The sequence below is a fragment of the Perca flavescens genome, chromosome 15 (genome assembly GCF_004354835.1).
Source record: "Perca flavescens isolate YP-PL-M2 chromosome 15, PFLA_1.0, whole genome shotgun sequence".
Lineage (NCBI taxonomy): Eukaryota > Metazoa > Chordata > Actinopteri > Perciformes > Percidae > Perca > Perca flavescens.
This window is the reverse complement of record NC_041345.1, coordinates 35001364-35014170: the sequence shown is the minus strand read 5'-3', so window position 1 is coordinate 35014170 and position 12807 is coordinate 35001364. Positions and strand designations below refer to the sequence as shown.

The 12807-nt window shown below is 43.4% G+C and overlaps 1 protein-coding gene across 1 annotated transcript in view; it reads left to right on the top strand.

Moving 5' to 3' along the window:
- Window positions 1–12807, top strand: part of arhgap27l (Rho GTPase activating protein 27, like) — a 45542-nt gene that overhangs the window by 20278 nt on the left and 12457 nt on the right. Inside the window, exons 9-20 of the mRNA XM_028600513.1 lie at window positions 1–81; window positions 1574–1639; window positions 1991–2058; window positions 2155–2242; window positions 4476–4577; window positions 4727–4825; window positions 4936–5008; window positions 5467–5586; window positions 5689–5787; window positions 6926–7003; window positions 7754–7888; window positions 12358–12463. Of these exons, the coding sequence (XP_028456314.1) occupies window positions 1–81; window positions 1574–1639; window positions 1991–2058; window positions 2155–2242; window positions 4476–4577; window positions 4727–4825; window positions 4936–5008; window positions 5467–5586; window positions 5689–5787; window positions 6926–7003; window positions 7754–7888; window positions 12358–12463 (1115 nt within the window). The remainder of the gene's footprint in view (window positions 82–1573; window positions 1640–1990; window positions 2059–2154; window positions 2243–4475; window positions 4578–4726; window positions 4826–4935; window positions 5009–5466; window positions 5587–5688; window positions 5788–6925; window positions 7004–7753; window positions 7889–12357; window positions 12464–12807) is intronic.

Sequence of the window (12807 nt, the reverse complement as noted above, 5' to 3'; positions counted from 1 at the left end):
ACGTTTGCTCCGAGCCACCGGAGGAACGTCTCCGACTTCACCGACATCTCCGTCAACAGACAATCTCCAGACAGTCAACAGGTACACACTCAACTGTTTCACACACACTCTCACCTGTCTCTTACACACTCACCTGTCTCACACACTCTCACCTGTCTCTCATACACACTCTCACCTGTCTCTCACACTCACCTGTCTTATACACACACTTACCTGTCTCACACACTTACCTGTCTCACTCACACTCACCTGTCTCACACATACTCACCTGCCTCACACACACTCACTGTCTCTCACACACTCACCTGTCTCACACACACTCACCTGTCTCTCACACTCAATTGTCTCACACACACTCACCTGCCTCTCACACTCACCTATCTCACACACACTCACTGGTCTTTCACACTCATCTATCTCACACACACTCACCTGTCTCACACACACACACACACACACACACACCTGTCTCACACACTCAATTGTCTCACACACACTCACCTGCCTCTCACACTCACCTATCTCACACACACTCACTGGTCTCTCACACTCATCTATCTCACACACACTCACCTGTCTCACACACTCAATTGTCTCACACACACTCACCTGCCTCTCACACTCACCTATCTCACACACACTCACTGGTCTCTCACACTCATCTATCTCACACACACTCACCTGTCTCACACACACTCACCTGTCTCACACACACACACACACACACACCTGTCTCTCACTCACACTCACCTGTCTCACTCACACTGACCTGTCTCACACACTCAATTGTCTCACACACACTCACCTGCCTCTCACACTCACCTATCTCACACACACTCACTGGTCTCTCACACTCATTTATCTCACACACACTCACCTGTCTCACACACACACACACACACACACTCACCTGTCTCTCACTCACACTCACCTGTCTCACTCACACTGACCTGTCTCACACACACACCTGTCTCTCACACACACCTGTCTCTCTCACACACTCACCTGTCTCACACCTTTCTCTCACACAATCACCTGTCTCACACACACTCACCTGTCACACTCACCCGTCTTCCACACACTCACCTGTCTCACACACACTCACCTGTCTCTCACACACTCGCCTGTCACACACACACACCTGTCTCACAAACACTCACCTGTCTCTCACACACTCACCTGTCTCTCACACACTCACCTGTCTCAACACACTCACCTGTCTCTCACACACTCACCTGTCTCACCTGTGTCTCCTTTACTGTTAAAATGTCTGTTCTTTACATTTTTCAGACTATTTTTCAACGTTTTTTCATGGGGTTTTTTACGCTTAGTTAGTTTTTTTTCTCCAAACTTTTTGAATGCTATTTTGACTTTATTTTAACATTTTTTCCGCTGCTTTTTTCGACATTTCTTTCAACTTTTTGATAAAGTTTTTTGTGTGAAGATAACTTCTGCAAACATGTCGAGACAGTCTCACCCTTCCTCTCAACCCTGTCCATCATTTCTTCTGTCTTTCACCCATCATTCATTGGTCCACCCCCTGTGATGTCACCCTGTGATGTCATCCTGTTAGCTTCCTGACAGACCCGCCCTGAAGAGGAATCTGTCCGACCGGAGCGTCGGCTCCCGCCAGCCACACGTACGTGCCGCACCCTGATTGGCTGTCGGGTGTCTGTCTGGTGGTCAGATCTCCTGGTGTTACCATGGAAACGTGTCCATGGGGCCGGGTGTTTTTACTAACCGTTGTTCTAACTAACAAAGAAAAATGAAACTAACATCTTGGTCACTAACGGGGGGTCTAACAGATTAGATTTCTCAAGAGCACGCTGTGCAATTCTTTAATAAAAGTATTTTTCCCAAAATGATACTTATTATACCACAAAGTTTTTCAACCAACTACTAACCAAAAATCCTGAAGCTCTGGTGATTGTTCTCACACACACACACACACACACCACTCCCATGTTGACCTGTCTGTGTGTCTGTGCAGGGCCATCTGCTGGAGAAAGCAGGCATCATGAATAAGACCAAAGTAGCCGATAACGGCAAAAAGATCAGGTGAGCCATTTCTTCTCTCTGCATGTGAGTGAGAGTCTTCTCCATGATGTTGTATGATGTACATGATGGGATGTTGTGTGTTTCTGTGTCTGACAGGAAGAACTGGAGTCAGTCGTGGACCGTCCTGCACGGAGGGATCCTAACCTTCCACAGAGACCCCAAATCTGCCCCCCCTGGGACCGCTGTAAGACCCACCACACAGCATCTTATTATCACGTATATAAGCCATCAGGGCCACGCACAATCTCCACACACAGTCTGCACACGCACAATCTGCACACAAAATATGCACACGCACAATCTGCACACGCACAATCTCCACATGCACAATCTTTAGCCAATTTCAAACCAATTAAAATAAAAAATGTTAACACATGTCACTGCACATTCAGTTTGAGGATATTAAATATAACAACATCATGTTATATGTGATTGGACCTTCTGATTGGATGCTGCTGACTTCCTGCAGGACCAGATGGCTGCTTGCCTGTGCTGGACTACCCCCACCCCAACACTCCCCTCCCCCATTGCGTGTCTTGTTTGCCCTTGTATAGACGGGTTTCCTGTTTACAAACATTACAGGGTGCGTGCGCATACCAGGGGCAGAAAGCCAGATTGGTGAGCTGGTCCGATAATGCAAACGCATTTTTGTCTCAGTGCACATTGTCTTAGTCCCTTCATTCCGTCATGGCATTTATATAACACATACTCTATGGTCTTACAAATCTAACGTTTTTGACCGATTACAATTTAATCATTTTTTGGGAGCTGGAGAGCTCTCGTTATGAGAAGCTAGCTATAGCTCTGTTTGCCATTCATTCCAATGGGGAAACCTTGCGGCTAGACTTTGGACATACATTGCATATATTTACACTTTGAATTTCGTCATGGTATTTATATAACACATACTCTATGGTCTTACAAAGCTAATGTTTTTGACCGATTACAATTTAATCATTTTTTGGGAGCTGGAGAGCTCTCATTATGAGAAGCTAGCTATAGCTCTGTTTGCCATTCATTCCAATGGGGAAACATCGCTGCTAGAATTTTGACATGCATTCCGGTGGCGTATTCCTTTAAGCTTTCCTTATTGTTTGTATATAACTGCTGACTCAATAAAACATGATTTTAGTTGGATCTGTTTGTCGGTCTTTAATTTTGCAGTGTTACTGTGATATATATGTATGGCTATAATTATCATTTTAGGCTAATGTAATAGCCCGTGTTAGCAGCAGGGTTACTCCTGAGTGTACCTTTATGGTTGGTTTATGCCTTAAAATAATGGCCAGGATTTCTGGGAAAAGGTACGATATGTTAGTTTCAAAACATCACTGCAGGTTGATTGTTTTTGCAGCAGAGGTTGATTGTGGGCGAGAGGGCGACAACACTGTCTTGGTTAGCTCGCCGAAGCTCTACTGCCACTGTCTCGGCAACGTTAGCTAATGTAGGCTAACTATAGCCAGTTAGCTTTGTATGTAACGTAACAAAAACCCACCCATCTCAGAGGAGCAAAGCTTAATATTTCATTCAATAAAGTTATGTACAAAAGGAGCACTAACGCCACAGGTCCTATGTTGGCAACGTGGACGCAGACAACTGCCTTCAGAGTTTACTATATCGATATAGTAAACTCCGAAGGCAGTCGTAATATTTACCTAGTAGGCTAGGCTAACACTGTTGCGCTAACGTTAGCAAAACATCGGCGTAGCTTTAGCTAGCTGTCTAAACTTGTCTCGAGTCCGGACCTTTAATTGTCTATGGTCCGGACTCGAGTACCACAGCCCTGACAGGTAGATATCACTTAGCTGAACAACCACAAGCTGCAACTTTTCTGATTGATCCAATGGGAGTCTGACTCTTGCACATGACCCCAATCTGCCCCTCTTATGGCTTGAAGCCATAACCTCCGCCGGTTTATGGCAAAAGCATGCTTCCCCCTGGGTATGTTAAACATCAGGCACCCATCACTGGCTCTGTTTGTATCATTAACTACGCAACAACTCCTTGGCATTTTAGATTACGCTATGCCTCTACTAGCTAGCTACACAAAACACGTCTTCTTTCGGCCCCCCGGTTGCGTGCGCAAGCAGTGATGACGTTGCTGAGAAACCCATGTATTGGTTATGTGCTTATGTTGCTGAGGTGTTTTTTTTCCTGTTCCCACACTGTACCCCTGTCAGGGGCATAGTCTGGGAGTTGCCTTTTTCTCCTCCCCTATCCTCATGTCATGCTGTATTTTCACAATACCCTGTCTTCCTGGCCTGTCTACCCCATTGTCACATTGTATGTTTGTATATGTATGGTCAGGGTGATGTGTTTGTACCTTGTAAAGTGCTTTGTGATTTGTATCTGTGAAATGCGCTCTATAAATAAATTTTACTTACTTACTTACTTACTTCCTGTGTCCTGCCCTTCAGAATAAATCGTCTCAGATCGTTCCGGAGTACACGGTGGAACTGCGAGGCGCCTCGGTTGGTCGCGCAGCCAAGGACAAGTCCTCCAAGAAGAACGTCCTGGAGGTAGGCCGCCCGCTACACGCACCTCAGGGTTCTCTCACCATGGCAACGGTTGCTGTAGTAACCTGTGTGTTTGTGTGTGTGTGTGTGTGTGTGTGTGTGTGTGTGTGTGTGTGTGTGTGTGTGTGTGTGTGTTGTGTGTGATTGTGCAGCTGAAGACACGTCACGGCTGCGAGTATCTGATGCAGTACGACACGGAGAGCATCATCACCGATTGGCTCAAAGTGATGCAGGACACCATCAAACAGCTGGTAACACACACACACACACACACACACACACACACACACACACACACACACACACACACACACACACACACACACCTCCTCTCAGGTCTCAGCTGTAGTGTGTGTTTCAGGATCAGGGTTATCTGACGGAGGACGAGGACGAAGCTGCTTCAGATAAAGAGGACAAAGACAGGCAGAGGACCGGTGAGTCCCTGTGCTTTCTGATCCTATCACATGGTCTTCATCTGTCCCTGGTCACTCCCAACTGGTCAGACTACGACGCAGCGGCAGCCTTGGACCAGTCAGCTTCCCCTCGTTACAGAAACACTGTCTTTACAAAATAAAGTCCCAACATGGGCGGGATTCAACCAAACTATAAACAGTGTCTTTACAAAATAAAGTCCCAACATGGGCGGGATTCAACCAGACTATAAACAGTGTCTTTTCAAAATAAAGTCCCAACATGGGTGGGATTCAACCAAACTATAAACAGTGTCTTTTCAAAATAAAGTCCCAACATGGGTGGGTTTCTACCAAAGTAAAAGTCCCTTCAGAGACCCAAACACTGGCTCCCAGGGAGCTTTAAGTCTGAAGTTATGACACAGAGGAGATGGATGTTATATAACTGAAATGTCTCTTCTTCATCTTCTCCCGTGCTTTAGCGAGCCGGACGTCAACAGGAACCGCCGACTCAGAGCAGACGCGAGTTCGGACCAAACTTCGGCGCTTCCTCCAGCGAAGGCCAACGTTGCAGAGCGTCAAGGAGAAGGGCTACATCAGAGGTAAGCTGTTTCCATGGTGACCCACAATAGGAAGTGTATGTGATGTCGTCGTCGTCGTTATTATCATCATCATCATCATCTTGCTGATGCTGTGTGTTTCAGACAACGTGTTTGGCTGTCACCTGGACACGCTCTGCCACAGAGAGAACGCCACCATCCCAAAGTTCCTGGAGAAGTGTATCCGAACGGTGGAGAGGAGAGGTACACTACATACTGCTATATAATTCTATATACTATATACTGCTATATACTTCTATATACTATATACTTCTATATACTGCTATATACTTCTATACACTACATACTTCTATATACTATATACTTCTATACACTACATGTAAGGGGTAATGCCCGACGAGGTGTCCATTGTCAGGTATTAATGGTTTCCCTGGTTACGCCTGACGGTTTGACTAATACCTGGAACAATCATTCCCATCCATCAGGTTCTTATGCAATGCAAACGTTGTTCACTCCCCCAGGAATTAAGAAGGACCTTAGATACGACTTGCATCCCTTAGCAACCGGAGATATTTATATAGTCCGCTCAGCTGATAGAACCCTTCAGTTTAGCTACGAGCCAGAAAGCTAACGCTATGCTAGCAAGATCCAAAGTCAATAACATTGTGTACAGTTGGCAATCAGTAAAAATAATTTGACAGTATGTTGAACAACAAGACATGCTAGCTATCAGACATGTCATTGTCCCCAAAACAATATAACGACTTTTACGAAGAATGTGATCCGCGAAGCAGAGACCTGAACAGTGAACAGGATGTGAGATAACGTTATTCTCTATGAAACAAAGTCAGTCCAGAGGGCCAGTAGAACTGACTTCCTGCAGCCTGTGTGTTTTAGCGCCATCCTGTGGTGTTCAGAGGACGAGTTGGAAATAATAAATCCACATTTCCTTTTTGATTTAATGTAGCGCATTCATTTAACAGTAAACAGTCATCTTCACCAAAATTCCTTTAGTAGGTGTCCTATATCACTTTTTAATGGACACCCTGCAGCCAATCAGAATCGAGTATTCACCCAGACCATGGTATAAACTGCTATATACTATATACTGCTATATACTTCTATACACTACATACTGCTATATACTTCTATATACTACATACTTCTATACACTACATACTTCTATATACTATATCCTTCTATATACTATATACTTTGTTCAAAGTTTCTCAATGTTTTTGGGGCCTTTATAGTATTGTATTTAGCAGTTTTTGTGCACTTTTTTTAATTCACATTTAATACAAACACACAGACTGAGTGTCTAACTGTGTGTGTGTGTGTGTGTGTGTGTGTGTGTGTGTGTGTGTGTGTGTGTGTTCAGGTCTGGACGTAGACGGGATCTACAGAGTGAGTGGGAACCTGGCTGTGATCCAGAAGCTGCGACACAGAGCAGATCACGGTAACAGTCTGATTATTATATAATATATATATATATATATATATATATATATATAAAGTGATTGAGAATATCAGTGTGAATGTAGACGTAGTGTAAACAGTCTCTCTGTCAGCTCTGCAGCAGTTATGCTAAACTGTCTGTTTTACTACTACCAGCTGTGGCCTGATAATGCTGTTTTAATGAAGCTGAGGCACGGCTACATTGATCATCAGAACACGCATATAGACAGATGGAAGGTGTTAGCGTCTTTTATTAAAGGAACCCGTATTAGAGAAGATTTTAGCGTTTGTTTGTTTTTTTGTTTTTTAATTAAGTGCATTAGACCCTAATCTGCCAGAGACAGTAGATAAAGCTAACACTGATCAGCTGAAGTGATCAGTAAGACAGACATTGGCTTATAGTTTTGGGAATAGTTCATGCCATTAGACAGAGACTAAAGGGGAATCTTTATTTCTTGAACAATATCCAACAAATATATAGACCGTTTCCCTGGCCTCGCTAGGCAACAGATTAGGTCCATGTTTACTTCCTGTAGGAAGAAAGTGAATGTAAACATAGTCCTTGTGTCTTTTCCTCATTCTGTCCCGGTTTCTGTCCCTGTTGTCTCATTGGGTGTGTCTGTCTGTATGTTTCTGTCCCTGTGTGTGTGTGTGTGTGTGTGTGTGTGTGTGTGTCTGTCCCTGTGTGTGTGTGTGTGTGTGTGTGTGTGTGTGTGTGTGTGTGTGTGTGTGTGTGTGTGTGTCCCTGCAGAGGAGCACCTGGACCTGGAGGACGGCCAGTGGGAGGAGATCCATGTGATCACCGGAGCTCTGAAGCTCTTCCTGCGGGAGCTCCCCGAGCCGCTGTTCCCTTTCAGCTGCTTCGACAAGTTCATCGCCGCCATCCGTCAGTACACACACACACACACACACATACTGAAGGCAAGGCAAGGCAAGGCAGCTTTATTTATATAGCACATTTCAGCAACAGGGCAATTCAAAGTGCTTTACATAAAACATTAAAGAGCAGTTAGAAAACAATTAAAAAACAATAATAAACAAATTAAAAACATTAAAAGACAAGAATAAAATTGATAGTGCAGTATAATAATAAAAGTTACAGTGCAGTATAAGAAATTCAAGTTAATAAAATAGATTATTTAAAGAAAAGCAACATCAAAAAGATAGGTCTTTAGCTTAGATTTAAAAGAACTGAGAGTTGCAGCGGACCTACAGGTTTCTGGGAGTTTGTTCCAGATATGTGGAGCATAAAAACTGAACGCTGCTACCCCCTGTTTAGTTCTGACTCTGGGGACAACAAGTAGACCTGTCCCAGACGACCTGAGAGGTCTGGGTGGGTCATAGTGTAGTAACAGATCAGAAATGTATTTTGGCCCTAAACCGTTTAGTGATTTATAAACCAGTAAAAGTATTTTGAAATCAATTCTTTGAGGCACTGGAAGCCAGTGTAGAGACTTCAGTACTGGAGTGATGTGATCCACTTTCTTGGTTTTAGTGAGGACTCGAGCAGCAGCGTTCTGAATCAGCTGTCTGATTGATTTTTTAGGGAGACCTGTAAAGACACCGTTACAGTAGTCAAGTCTACTGAAGATAAAAGCATGGACAAGTTTTTCCAGATCCTGCTGAGACATAAGCCCTTTAACCCTTGATATATTTTTAAGGTGATAATAGGCTGATTTTTTAATTATGTTAATGTGGCTTTTAAAATTTAGGTCTGAGTCCATGACTACACCAAGATTTCTGGTTTTGTCTGTTGTTTTTAACATTGTCGTTTGAAGCTGAGCGCTGACTTTCAATCGTTCCTCTTTTGCTCCAAAAACAACCACCTCCGTTTTTTCTTCATTTAATTTAAGAAAGTTCTGGCACATCCAATCATTAATCTGTTCAATGCACATATTTAATTGTTGTATTGGGCTATAGTTCCCTGGCGATAAGGTTATGTAAATTTGTGTGTCATCCGCATAACTATGGTAACTTATTTTGTTGTTTTCCATAATCTGAGAGAGTGGAAGCATGTAGATGTTGAACAGAAGAGGCCCCAGAACTGAGCCTTGGGGAACTCCGCACGTCATATTTGTATGCTCAGATGTATAATTACCTATAGACACAAAGTAGTCCCTATTCTTTAAATAGGATTCAAACCACTTTAGTACTGAGTCAGAAAGACCAACCCAGTTTTCCAATCGGTCAAGCAATATGTCATGGTCTACCGTATCAAATGCAGCACTGAGATCAAGTAATACTAAGACTGAAATTTTGCCACTATCTGTGTTTAAGTGGATGTCATTAAAGACTTTAACAAGAGCTGTCTCAGTGCGGTGGTGTGGTCGAAAACCTGACTGGAAGGCATCAAAACTGTTGTTTAGCGATGAGAAATGGTTGAGTTGTTGAAAAACCACTTTTTCTATGATTTTACTTAAAAATGGAAGGTTTGATATTAGCCTATAGTGGCTCATTAGTGTCATGTCTAGATTGTTCTTTTTTAGTAGTGGCTTGATGACTGCAGTTTTCAGGGCCTGTGGGAAGATACCTGAGAGCAGAGATGTATTTACAATATTTAGAAGATCAGAAGCCAAACAATTCGAAACATTTTTGAAAACACCCGTTGGTAGAATATCAAGGCAACAGGAGGAGGTTTTCAGATGTTGTATTATGTCCTCCAGGTTTTTAAGGTTGATCGTATGAAATTGTGTCATGTTGGAATTTGTTTTGCGTGCACACTGTGACAACACATATCCTGTACTTGATGTGGAAGCACTGACTGTTTGTCTAATTTTCTGAATTTTGTCTGTGAAGAAGGAGGCAAAGTCATTGCAAGCCTTGGTAGACAACAGTTCAGATGCTATTGGTACTGGAGGGTTTGTTAATCTATCAACAGTAGCAAACAAAGCACGTGAATTATTATTGTTTCTGGCAATAATGTCAGAGAAAAAGGACCACCTTGCATTCCTTAGTTCCATATTATAAATGCGAAGTCTCTCTTTATAAGTGTTATAATGGACCTGGAGATTAGATTTTTAGCCAACTGCGTTCAGCTTTTCGACACTCTCTTTTTTCTGTTCTCACAACTATAAAATTTCTCCATGGAGATCTTTCCTTACCAGAGACAGCTTTGACCTTAGTGGGAGCAATAGCATCAATAACATTCGTAATTTTACAGTTGAAATTATCTACAAGCTCAGTGACTGAGGCCCCAGTGAGGGTGGGTGTAGAGGAGAAAAGCTGAATGAATGATTCACTGGTGTTTTCAGTGATATACCGTTTTCTGATTAACTTTGTTTGAACACTTTTGGGCAGAGAGATAGTGCCGTTAAAGAAAACACAGGAATGATCAGAGAGAGCAACATCAGTCACCACAACCTTGGAAATGTTCAGACCCTTGGAGATAATCAAGTCCAGAGTGTGCCCCTTATTGTGCGTGGGCTGTGTCACATGCTGAGTCAGTCCATAGCTCTCAAAAACACAACACAGTTCTTTGGTCCCTCGGTCCTGGGGGTTGTCAACACGAATGTTGAAATCACCAGCAATAATTACACGGTCAAAGTGAATACAGATTATAGACAACAGTTCAGTAAAGTCGTCAAAGAAGGATGCACAGTATTTAGGTGGCCTGTAGATATTTAGAAGTAGAGCTTGAGGGGAGGATCTTAGCTGAAGAGCCACATATTCAAAAGAAGCAAAATTTCCGTAAGATATTTGCGTACATTGGAATGAGACATTAAACAAAATGGCGACGCCACCTCCTTTCTTATTCACTCTATTCTCACTCATAAAACTGAAGTTAGGGGGGGCTGACTCAATGAGAACAGCAGCACTGTTATTATGGTCCAACCAGGTTTCAGTTAAAAACATAAAATCAAGATTGTGGTTGATAATAAAATCATTGATTAAAAATGATTTTCCCGCCAAAGACCTAACGTTTAGTAGTGCTAGTGTTAGTGCGTTTTCATTTTTTGGGACAGACTGTGGCTGACGAGGAATGGATGCTAAATTTGCAAAGTTTGCTGTTCCGTGTTTTTTCACCATTCTTTTTCTATTACCTATCACAACATAAATTGTGGAAGAATCTAATCGTAGGGCCCAGGCTTGTCTTGGAAAAAGTCATGAGTGCTACTAGACATGCAGCCTGGACCCGGCCCATATCAGTTAATGCTTGCTGCATTTTGCACACAAGCATCCTTATCAGTTTGGGGAGAAGGAATTAACTGCCGTCCTTGAGGGGGCAGAGGTGCCTGGCGTTTTACGATGGGAGAAGGAAGGGGGGGCATACTTGGTTCCAGCATTTACCAGCTGCTTCATCTGGTCAGTGAACTCCAACATGGGGATGGGGGAAAGAGGAGAGAGCAACGTATCCTTAAAGAGGTCCTCAAAGCTTTCGTGGTTGTCAAAGGGGTTTGAGGAGTGGTGGACGGGTGAGAAGGGGGGTTGAGATTTCTCATCTCCGGTCTTTGGTCTCCCATGGTCAAATCTTTGCTCAGGTGGGGGCTGTGGTGGCTCACTGCCGCACTTTGTTGTGTCTTCCTCTTGTTTTGGTTCATCTTGTCTCGTGTCCTTGGCCAAGGGAGCAGATGGGTGGTGCAGAAAGTAAAGTAGGCTAGAGGTGAACAGCTTTACTCCTGGCTTGTTAAGGAATAGTCCATCTGCTTTAAAAAGATGTCTGCAGCCACAGAAAATGTTAAAATTGTCAATGAACTGCATAGAATGGTTGTTGGTACATGCAGTTGAAAGCCATCTGTTCAGTGCCAACAGTCTGCCGAAACTCTCAGCTCCTCCTCTGACTGGCAGTATAGGGCCACTGATAAACACCTTTGCGTTTAGGGAGCTGACTGTGTTCAGCAGATTCATAAAGTCACGATTCAGCACTTCAGACTTTTGCTTTACAACATCATTTGACCCTATATGCAGTATAATGTTCTTCACAGTTGGGTGTGCTGCTACAATATCTGGGATTCTTTGGGCCAAGTCAGACACCATGTCTTTGGGAAAACAGAGTATTTTGGTGTTTTTACTGCTTTTTATATCTTTCACAGCAGAGTCACCCACAATCAGAGTTTGGGGCCCAGTCATTAGCTTTCCCTGTAGCTTTTTACTTTTAGAATTGCTCTCAGTCCTTACCCTGCTGTGTGACGATGAGACGTAATCCAGGTCATGTCCAGGGTCCTGCAGCAGAGGAGCAAATCTGTTCTTCACCTGCACACTCAGTTGTTGGGGAGGCATTTTGTTGCTGATTTTCCCTTTTGCAGCTGTACACGACCGTGTCCTACCAAGTACAGGGGTTGAACACACCTTAGCCATGCTAACATTTCCATGAATGAAACATATTTATAAGATGTCTGTGTGTTTGTCTCCCTGCAGAAGTCCAGGACTACAGCCTGAGGGTGTCCTACATGAAGGACCTGGTTCGCTCTCTGCCTCTGCCCAACCACGACACCATGGAGCTGCTGTTCAAACACCTGCGCAGGTGAGCTCACTCCTAGACACCCCCACTGTAAAATAACCTCACCCATTGGTTGTGTTTGCCGTCGCCATCTTGTTTTTTTGGAGCCAGACATGACGAAAGGTTGGAGCCGGGGAAGATGACCCATGTCAGCCAGTGTTGTTTATGGTTTAATTGAGTTCATTTGTTGCAGAACAGAAAGAACTAGAGCATGCATGTGTGAATACTTCCCATAACGTATGAAAGATGCAGAACATTTAAAGTTTGAATGGTGTTTCTCAGTCAATGTATGAATGAGTAGACAGCAGTTGAAAATGTATAAATTTGAGTCAAATTTGAATATTTCTGAAATTATAAAAGTTATGGAA